The sequence below is a fragment of the Monodelphis domestica genome, chromosome 4 (genome assembly GCF_027887165.1).
Source record: "Monodelphis domestica isolate mMonDom1 chromosome 4, mMonDom1.pri, whole genome shotgun sequence".
In the NCBI taxonomy this organism is placed as follows: Eukaryota; Metazoa; Chordata; class Mammalia; order Didelphimorphia; family Didelphidae; genus Monodelphis; species Monodelphis domestica.
In genome coordinates, this window is record NC_077230.1 from 420,968,998 (window position 1) to 420,980,260 (window position 11,263).

An 11,263-nucleotide genomic window follows, 5' to 3' on the forward strand; every position below is an offset into this window, starting at 1 on the left:
AGCTGATAGCCTGTATTGTCTATCCGGCACACAGTGACACCCACAGACTCCAAGGTGATCGTGTGCAAGTCCTGGTTCCTGTGTGGGGCCGTGGCCTACAACCCTGAGGAGAATCAGTGCTGTGAGGGCAACAGGGTCCAGCCCTTGTCCCTGCGCTGTGGGCCTGAGCTCACCTTTGATCCCTGCTCCCAGCGTTGCTGTGGGATTGAACGGTTCATTGTGGCTAAGAAGGAGGCTGACTGTGCAGAGTATGAGCTTTGATTAAGAGCTGATGTCAGGTAAGGATGCTCTCTCTCTCTCTAACCCCTTGTATCTCTTGCCTCCCCTCACAGAACACTAAGGAGCCCGGGGCCAGTTGGTTGGGGGACATAACTGAATCCCAATCCCCTGTGGTCATATGTGACTACATAGAACATCTGGCAGAGAATCCTAGAGCCTGGGTTCCAGACCCACTGACTCCCTATGGGATCCTGGGCAAAGCCTTCCCTTGGCCGGGCCTCAGTTTCCCCATTTGTGAAAACCAGATGACCTCTAAAGGGCCTCTGGTGCTGCCATTCCAGGTTTTCTGTTATCTAATTTCTTCCAGCTCCAACATTCCAGGTTCAATGCCGCCATTTTCTTTTTCCAGGTGAAAGTCTGCCAGAAGAATTCTCCTTCCTCTACAGGCACTTACCAGGCCTCGGAAATCAAAAGCCTCAATTTGGACCCAAAGCCAGGGGGTTCTTCAATGTTATGGACCTTGGGGATGGAGTATGGAGAAGCTTTTTGGGCAAGGACTCTCGCCTGCATCACCCTCCTCTTCCTCCACTGGGGACATGCCTATGGGGAGGTCATCCATACGCCTTTGCTGGACATGGGCTTAGAGACGTGAGGGGTGGGAAATGCATCTTCAGGGTCACTCGTTCTCTATCTCATTTCTGGTGAGGTTGGGAAGGCCAGTGTCAGTCACGCACAATCCATGGGGTGCTGGGCTCCCTCTATTTTATTATTATATGACTATTAATAAGTAAGACTATTCCCGACCATATATCCATATCCCCCATTCCCTTGATCCTTTTCATTAAAGCCTCGTGAGGGGTCAGTGCTGTCAAATGAGCCTCAGAAAAGATTCAGGACTTGGCCAAGGTCACACTTGTTCATCCTAAGACTGTAACCCAGATCTCCTTACACACACCTAGGTCTGTAAAGACCATCACCCACATTCAGCTGCAGACCTTCCTCTTTGGGCCCTGGATCACAGCTCAGCAAATGCCAAGTCCTGTTTGGGGAAGGGGCCGGCCAGTTGAGTTTCAGAAGACTGAGAGACCCCAGGCAGTACTGGATCCATCTAATGAGAAGTGATGGAGGAGGCCAGACCCTAGAGCCCCCAGATGCCAGCCTGGTGCTGCTCTGGGGGGCAGGGAGCTTACTGAGGGGCTGAAGGGAAACAAATAAATATTTTTTATTGATTAATTAAGAAAATTTTCCCATGGTTACATGACTCATGTTCTTTCCCTCCTGTCTTCCCCCCAATAGCCGACACACAATTCCATTGGGTTTTACATGTGCCATTGATCAAAACCGATTTCCATATTATTTATATTTGCACTAAGGAGTCACTGGATAGTAGAGGAGTCCATGGGGCATTAGGTATAAGAAGACTGGAAAGATGGGGCGACACAATCAGAAGTGTGCTTTAGGAAAACCACTTTGGTGGCTGAAGGATGGATCTGGAGGATGGAGTGGGGAGAGACTTGGAGCAGGCAGACCTACCTGCAGCTCCTGTGATAATTCTGGTGTGAGGTGATGAAGGGCCTGTACCAGGGTGAGGACAGTGCCAGAGGAGAGAAGGGGGTACATAGAAGGGAGGATTTAAAGATAAAATTTATAGACCTTGGCTACAGGATGGTTATGGGGTATGTGAGAGAAAGAGTAAGGAGTAGAGGAAGACACTAACACTGTGAATCTGGGTGACTGTGAGGGTGCTCTTAGCAGAAAGAGTTCAGAAAGTTCAGAAGGTGGGAGGACTTGGGCAAGAGATCCCGAGTTCAGTTTGGAGAGCATCAAGTTTAAGATGTCTGGGGGATCGTCAATTCAAGATGCTCGATGGGCAGCTGGAGATGTGAGACTGAGGGTCAGAAGAGAGTTTTAGATCTGAGAATTATCAGCAGAGAAATAATGGTTCTATCCATGAAAGCTGATAAGATTATCAAGTGAAATATTATAGAGGAAAGCAGAAAAACAATCCCATTCTCTCTTCCACATGACCACCTTTGGAACACAGCCAGCATACCACTCCCACTTCCCCTCCTCGACAGATCAAGTTGTGTCCTCTAGTTCCCCCAACTCATCTTCATATGACATGATCTTGAGGCTCTCCACCATCTTGGATGCCCATCTTTGGCCCATCTCCACCTTCCCCACTGTCTTCCTAAAATGTTGAGAACTAATCATGATATTCTAGCTGCAATCTGAATAGGACTCTTAACCTCCTTCATTTTGGCCTCTCCTCCATTCCTAATGTAGCCCAAGATCACATTATTTTTTTATTGGCCAGATCACTCTGTTGACCTATTTGGAGCTAACCACCAACCACCCCTGACACTTCCACATCCTTCTCTAATGTCCAGCCATGACCCTTGTACCTTTTATTTGGGGAGTTGATTTTATCAACTTTAGCTGAAGAGTTTCTATAGTCTGCTAAGTCTTCTTGGATGGGTGGTTGGTTCATGAGGAAGGGTGTGAGGTTCATAAAGGCCTGCCAGCTCATTTCTGTCCCCTGGATCCCTCTAGTGGTGGAGGAGGCAAAGGGTCACAGAGTTAAATTGATGCCAGAACACCTACTCAGGAAAGGAGACACCAAGCAGAGAAGGCAAGAAGGGGCCCAGGTACAAGCTCAGTCCCTTAAGGCTTTGGTCCACATGGAATGGAAGCTCCATCCTCCCATCCTCTCATGGAGTCTAGAGACAGCTCACTGTCACTGAATCATGACTTACTGTCATGATTCAAACCTGGAAAGAAAAAGGGAAGTGGAGGAGCTTGTTGTTGCGCTTGCTCAGTCCACTGCAGTCATAAGCTCTTCTGGCTCAGCAGCTAATGAGGGGACTCCTGATCACCTCAGGGGTCAAGGTCTTTAGCCAGGAGTCATGAAAGGCCAGAAGCTGACCCCAAGGCTCCCTAGGGATCTGAGGAAGCCAGCAAGGGCAGCTCTGAGCACACATTATAGCACGCATTCTCAAACATGTTGACTCCAGGACGCCTTCACATTTAAGAATTATTGAAGATCCTCAAAATGTTTATTTATGTGGATTCCATCTGTTGATACGTAACTCCTGAGAAATTAAAATGTCTTAGTATTATTATGAAAATATCTGGACCCCTAGAAATGGTTGTGGAGTGACCTAGGGGTAACCAGACCACCTCAGCTCTATGGAACACCCTCATTGTAGCTGGAAGTAGCCCCAGACATTGACTTAAATGTTTCTTGGTACAGAGAGAAACACTTAAGCAAAATGCAGTTTTAAAAAAGCAAATCTGATCCTGTATGAAAGATTCTGCCCCCAGAGTACCCTGGCTACCCTTGAAGTACTATCTTGGAGGGCATAATTCCTCCCCAGACAAGGCATTTAATTTGAGATTGATACAGATTTTCAAGCTTCTTTTCAGATACAGATGTCCTGGTTGATTTGGAAACTTAACTGGTTACTGTACAACAACCTTTAAAACTAAATAATCTTCCTTTTAGATTTGTTTGGGGATTGACCAATTCATTGGAGGACAATTATTATTCATGACATAATTGATCTGTGTCCTGGATGGCAACTGATGAGGATACAGTACCCTGGTGTTATGAAACTAAAAGTGATATCGAATCCAGTCTCATTTCTGAATTTATCTAGTTTAGTAGCTTGCATAGAATGCTTTTCTTCTGTTTTTATTTTCTATGATTTTGACATGCATTCAAGGGGATCTTTGTTATTAGATCAGCAATGATTTTTGTTTCATGATTTATATTTGACGTTCATGAGACTGTTTTTGGTATTAGTGCTCTGCTTATAAGTTATTTACATTGTAATTTTAGAAAAGATTATAGGCAGGCAGCAGTGCTATTATTTTTTGGCTCTTTTTCCAGTAGGTCAACTCTGTTTTTTAGAAAGATCTTTATTGAATTTTTGTGCCTCTTTTCCCAGCTGACCAATTTTGCTTTTTAAACTGTTATTTTCTTTTTCCATTACTTTTATTTCTTTTTTTCCAATTTTTCTTTATTTGATTTTTAAATTCCTTTTTGAGTTCTTCAGAGCTCCTGAAGAAATTCCCATTTTCTTTGATGTTTTGCATGTGGTTGCTTGGATCTCACCATCCTCTATTGGTTCTATACTTTGCTCTTTGTTCCCATAGAAAGTTTCAAAGGTTAACTGTTTCTTTTGCTGTTTGCTCATTTTCCGAGCCTTCTCCCCCTCCCCCTGTAGAGTGGGAATTCTGAAAGCTGATGATTTTGTATCCTCTGCTGCTGGCTTGCAGGATTTGGCACTGTGAGCTATTTTGCCCTGGGGATAGGTCTTCACCACCAGCCCAGGCTTGAAAGGGCCAAGCACTGTGGACATTTGGCCTCACTGCAGGCTGGTGCCAGGACCTGGAACTTTAAGGGGTGGGTTTGAGGTGCTCTTTTGTTGGTGTAGCCCTTTTCCAGGACCCCAAAGGGAACCTGGCACAGTAGGGTTGGGGGGAGTTGGCCAGCACGTTTGTGTCTAGTTTTGCTTCTTGTTCACCCTTATTCTATGAAAATCAACTTTTTCTGCCTATCTTTCAAGTTGTGTTTAGTGGGAGAGCCCCCTCACTCTGTCTAACTGTTGGTTGTTGACTCTCGTCATTTCGAGGTGCTTTTTAAAGATACTTTAGAAGGATTGTCTGAGAGGTTTCAGCTTTTGCTGTTACTAAGCTGCCATCTTGATTCTGCACCCTGCCTATTATTCTTGTAAATGATAACTCAAGTGTGATAGATTAGTGCTATCACAAAATAGGCAAATTTGTCTGAGAAACAGTGCTCTTCCTCTGGTTAATGACTGTATTAAGAATGGAAATTTATATATTTCAGTATGTCAAGAGTTTGGGTTTGGCAAACAGTCAGCAAACACTGAGAAGGTAGAAATTCTATTATTTAGCAGAGTTTGAAAACAGTAATGTCCCAAAGACAAGAAATATGTAGAAAGTAACCAAAATGTGAAATACGTTGTCTCTATTGTGTTTAAATTATGAATTTGGTGAATCCTAGAAATCTGAACCACACTTCCTTCTGTCACCTAGCCAACAGACTTTCCTATTATGTCTATGAGGCATTTAGAACCTTCCTAAGCCCACAAGGTCACAACCTAATCTAATCCTGTTTCACTTAAGAGCAAGAGAGAACAAATACAAAGAGAACAAGAGACCATATTCACAGGCTACAAATTGTCTGGGTGTAGAGTTTAAGCCCAAGGCCTCTCTCTATGCCCCAATGCTTAAAGCATAGCTTCCTCACTCAAATCATCCAGGAAAAAGAGAATTGAATTATCCACATTGGAGTCTTTATCAGTCTATTATACCTCATCATACCTTTCCAAAAGCAGGCTTTCGAGTTTCTTTCTTTCTTTCTTTCTTTCTTTCTACCTTTCTATCTTTCTTTCTTTCTTTTTCTTTCTTTCTTTCTTTCTTTCTTTCTTTCTTTCTTTCTTTCTTTCTTTCTTTCTTTCTTTCTTTCTTTCTTTCTTTCTTTCTTTCTTTCTTTCTTTCTTTCTTTCTTCCTTCCTTCCTTCCTTCCTTCCTTCCTTCCTTTCTTTCTTTCTTTCTTTCTACCTTTCTATCTTTCTTTCTTTCTTTTTCTTTCTTTCTTTCTTTCTTTCTTTCTTTCTTTCTTTCTTTCTTTCTTTCTTTCTTTCTTTCTTTCTTTCTTTCTTTCTTTCTTTCTTTCTTTCTTTCTTTCTTTCTTTCTTTCTTTCTTTCTTTCTTTCTTTCTTCCTTCCTTCCTTCCTTCCTTCCTTCCTTCCTTCCTTCCTTCCTTCCTTCCTTCCTTCCTTCCTTCCTTCCTTCCTTCCTTCCTTTTCTTTTTTTTAACTCCCTTAAGCAGAACAATTCACACCTTATTTCATTTCTTCCTCATCTTCTATTTGCCTCACTCCTTGACAAGACCAGCCCATTGGTACTAAAGGAGATTCTTCCTTCCTAACCTTGCTTCTGGGTTTGATATAACACATGAACAAAGAAGGGAATTAGAGTTGTCAAATTCCAAAGCTGACTGCCAACTTAAACCTTTTCCTTTAATGACCCAACAACATTGCTGGGTCAGCCTCATCTGCCAGACCCAGAACTTTGGGAAACCAGCCAAGACGGAGAACAGTCTCCATGACAGTTCTTTATTTGTTGGCCACATTGAGGCTGAGTTTGTGCCAATAATGATGATGTTGGACTTGCTTTAATGTAGGTTTTCAGAAAGAGTTAATGTTTGCCATTCTTTGGCTAAAGCAGATTCCAAAGTGGTCACAGAGAATTTAATTTTCAATTCAATCCAATTAACATTTATGAAGTACCTCCATGTGCCAAGTACTCTGCTAAGTGCTAGAGATACAAATAAGAAAAAGAAAGGCAGTTCCTGCACTCAATCAGTTTCCAATCTAATGGGGGAAGATAATAGTGACAAAGGAAGCTGGAAAGTAGAAGTGAGTTCCAGGAGGTACCTGGGGAGAGGAGAAGATCATGGTTTATGCAGTCTAAACCAAGCAGAGTTACTGATAGAAAGAGGCCCCCTAAAGGTCTTTAGTTATGATTTCATGTATACCACTTTAAAAGAGTGTTCCCATGGAATCTGAAGCAAAAGGATGGACCCAGTGACTGTGCTGGGATCCTTTCCTCTGTCCAAAAGAAGATGTGACATTTCAGAGGGAAAAGACTGTCTTTTGGCCATGTCTCCAGCTCCTCCAGGACAAAAAAAGATAATCCATTAATTCCTTATGAGTGCTCTTCTGGAAAGAACTTGGAAAAGCTTCACTAAGGATGTGAAAGCTATTGTTACTTGTGCCTTGGAGCAGGCAGTGGCACTTACTCTCATGTCCCTTCACCTTAGTTGATACAACTTAATTGTCCGGTGGGCTCTATCACATACTCCTGTGGGCTTGCCCCAGCTGGAATTCCCAGTAGACTGCTACTAGAATCATTCACTGATCCCACAAAGATACTGCTGTATCCTGTCTTCTATGGTGTATTCTAAGGATACATCTTGAATCTTTGAAGATGGTATTGCATGGAACCCATGCTGGTATATATAGAGAATGTCTGTGATGATTGGAATATAAATATTTACAATTTACAATCTCATTATTCTTTACAACAATATCTCTCACTGCATTTTGTAAAGGATTAGACATAGCCATGGTTCCTGGGACTGGGGATTTGAGTGGGATAGGAGCATTTTGCATTCTAATTTCAGAATACAAAAGTGGAAAAGAAGGCGGATATTTGTACATGCAATTCTTTAACAATCTGTTGTTTCCTAAGGGAATAGCTGTCTGACACAACTTGGAGCCCTGGCTGGGATGGGAGGATCCTTACTTCCCAGGTGAAGTCAGCAAGATTGAATAGAATACCTTGGCTTAGTGAGAAGAGGCAAGATGGAGAAGTGTGAGGAAGAAGAGAGTAGAGCAATACAACGCCTCCACAAAGATCTAGAAAATGCACCGGGTTGAATTCAGATTAGGGAATTTAAGGGGGGAAATCAATATTTTTTGTTTCCAGGGAAGTCTATTTCCAGCCCAAGTCATTATAGGGAAACAGACAGTTCTGCAGACACTGGGGATGGCATCTGGCCAGGGATGTGTTTTGGAGCATTCTGCCACACAGGAACGTAAAGAGGGCAAGAAGAGGTCCCAGATCCATACTGGAGGACCCTGACATTATGCAGGATGCAAAACCAGGTGTCACCTAGCAGCTCTGTCATGCTTTTTTTTAACCCATTACTTTCCATCTTAGAAACAATACTGGATATTGGTTCTAAGGCAGAAGAGGGGTAAGGGCTAGGCAATGGGGGTGAAGTGACTTGCCCAGGGTCACACATCTGGAAAGATTTGAACCCAGGACCTCCAGCCTCTAGCCCTGGATTTCAATCCACTGAGCCACCAAGCTGCTCTCTCTGTCATGTTTTTTCACAGGTGATGAAAATGAGGTCCAGAAAGGGGTCGGGATTTATCCAAAGTAGGTAAATCCTGAGACTGGAACCCAGGTCCCCTTATATACATATACTCACACATTCATTTAGGAAACACAAATACACACTTGAACTCACAGATCCTCCCCCTTTGACTGGCTAAACGCCAAGACCTGTTATTGGGAGTGGAGTGGGAAAAAGTAGAAATAAAGCTCCTGTTTTGGGTTTTCCAATTGGAGGTTCTTGTGTTAACTCTATTGCCCAGGAGAGGAGAGAAGTGAACCCCTTAAACTGGCAGGGAAGGAAACTGAAGCATTTGGATCTGGCTGGGATGGGGTGAGCATAGCGCTCCCTCTTGTGGGCACAAAGAAGAGGAGCTGTTCCCATGGCTCCTGGATTCATTGCAAATAGTCATTGATAGTAAGAGCTAATATTTAAGCTGGGTTGGAGTTTCCAAAGAGCTTTAAGTATTTGACCTCATTTGGTCATAGAGTCAGAGCATAGTTATATTTTCTTCTGTTGTTACCAGTGGCAAACTGGTGAAGCTATGTGTCCATGACTACATGACCCTCAAGAGGTAAAGGCAAGAAAGTCTTGTAGAGTGAACCCCAGGTGACTGGTACGTGGCTTCCAAGAATTATCTTGTTGACTGATAAGGTGGGTTTTAACTTTTTTTTCCCCAGTAGTCATCACATTCTTTTTTATTTTTGTTTTTTTAATTTTATTTAATTGATTAATTTATTTTTCCAGGATTACAAAAATCATGTTCTTTCCCTCCCCTCTCCCCAACCCCCTCCCATAGCCAACGTGCAAGTCCACTGGGTTTTACATGTGTCATTGGTCAAGACTTATTTCCATATTATTTATATTTGCACTAGGGTGATCGTTTAAGGTTTATAATCTCAATCATATCCCCATTGACCCATGTGATCAAGCAGTTGTTTTTCTTCTGTGTTTCTGCTCCCACAGTTCTTTCTTGGGATGTGGATAGCTTCTTTCTCATAAGTCCCTCAGAATTGTCCTGGATCATTCCATTGCTGCTAGTAGAGAAGTCCATTTCATTCAATTGTACCACAGTGCATCAGTCTTTGTGTATAATGTTCTCCTGGTTCTGCTCCTTTCACTCTGCATCAATTCCTGGAGGTTGTTCTAGTTCACATGGAATCCCTCCAGTTCATTATTCCTTTGAGCACAACAGTATTCCATCACCAACATATACCACAATTTGTTCAGTCATTCCCTAGTCAAGGGACACCCCCTCATTTTCCAATTTTTTCCCACCACAAAGAGCGCAGCTATGAATATTCTTGTACAAGTCTTTTTCCTTATTATCTCTTTGGGGTACAAACCCAGCAGTGCTATAGCTGGATCAAAGGGCAGACAGTCTTTTAGCATCCTTTGGGCATAGTTTCAAATTGCCCTCCGGAATGGTTGGATCAATTCACAACTCCACCATCAATGCATTAATGTCCCAATTTTGCCACATCCCCTCCAACATTCATTACTTTCCTTTGCTGTCATGTTAGCCAATCTGCTAAGTGTGAAGTGGTACCTCAAAGTTGTCTTGATTTGCATTTCTCTGATTATAAGAGATTTAGAACATTTTTTCATGTGTTTATTGATAGTTTTTGTTTATCTGAAAATTGCCTATTTGTGTCCTTTGCCCATTTATCAATTGGGGAATGACTTGATTTTTTGTACAATTGATTTAGCTCTTTATAAATTTGAGTAATTAGACCTTTGTCAGAGTTTTTTGTTATGAAGATTTCCCCCCAATTTGTTGCTTCCCTTCTAATTTTAGTTGCATTGGTTTTGTTTGTACAAAACATTTTTAATTTAATGTAATCAAAAGTATTTATTGTATACTTTGTGATTTTTTCTAACTCTTGCTTGGTTGGGTTTTAACTTTAGATCACAATATGAATTCAGGGTCTTCAGATTCCAAATCTGGGACCCTTCCTATTAGACTATACTGAATCCTTGATGACTGGGCATGTAGCCAACAAACTCTTTTTAGGAAAATCAAAGCCATAAGGAATATTCAAGATCTAGGCAGGCCATACAGGTACATGGATAAAGGGTAGCTTTGAAAGGGATGAGATGAATAACATTGGAGAATAGAAAAGAATATCTATATGATCTTGGTCAAGTTGTTGTTGAGTCATTTCAGTCCTGTCTGACTCTTCCTGATTCCATTTGGGATTTTGTTGGTTGAGAAGCTGAAACAAACGGGGTGAAGTGACTTGCCTAGGGTCACACATCTAGTGAGTGTCTGTGGCCAGATTTGAGCTCAAGTCTTCTTAACTCCAGGATCAGCACACTGTGTACTATGGTACAACCTAACTACTTGACTCTAACTATAAAATGAAGAGGTTAGTTTAGATGATAACAAAGGTGCCTTCTAGCTATAAACCTAAGATCTTTCTGGTGAAAGATAGAGGAATAATTTTCCCAACAATCCCTAATCGTGGCACTGAGGAGGGAACTTTGGGAGCCTTATACATATCATCTTGTCCAATACCCTCATTTTATAGATGAGGAAACCGAGGACCTGGGAGTAAAGTGTTTTGCCCAAGGTCACACGGGCAGTAAACATCAGTGGGAAGATTTGAACCTAGGTCCTCAGCCTACAGAGCTAAGGCTTTCCCCTATAGTTTCAGGAACACCTTCTAGATTCCTGTATTTGTTATCAAATACTTGAATTCCTCCTAAATAACAACAGTAAAATGTCCCAGGTCTTCCAGAATACCCCAACAGGTTGCAGACAACTAACTCTTATAAATTTACCTTAAAACTAGGAATGAGAAATACTAGCTTCCTGGGTTCAAATCATGCCTCTGATTCTGAGGCTCAGTTTCCTTATGTCTAAACTAGGATCAACAATATTTATTTCAAGAAACATCCATCACTTTGGGAATGGCTGACCAAATTGTGGTCTATGATAGTGATGGAATATTACTGGGCTATAAGGCATGATGAACAGGATGATTTCAGAAAGAGCTGGGAAGAGCTCCATGAACTGATGCAGAGTGAAATAAGCAGAACCAGGAGAAAGTGGCACACAGTAACTGAAATATCATGGAATGATCAGCTGTGAAAGTCTTGGCTACT

At 42.1% G+C, this 11,263-nt stretch overlaps 1 protein-coding gene across 1 annotated transcript in view; it reads left to right on the forward strand.

Moving 5' to 3' along the window:
* Positions 1–2,674, forward strand: part of IGFL2 (IGF like family member 2) — a 6,629-nt gene extending 3,955 nt beyond the window's left edge. The window contains exons 3-4 of the mRNA XM_016422294.2: positions 35–278; positions 629–2,674. Of these exons, the coding sequence (XP_016277780.1) occupies positions 35–261 (227 nt within the window). The 3' untranslated portion in view covers positions 262–278; positions 629–2,674. The remainder of the gene's footprint in view (positions 1–34; positions 279–628) is intronic.
* Positions 2,675–11,263: the final 8,589 nt, after the last annotated feature.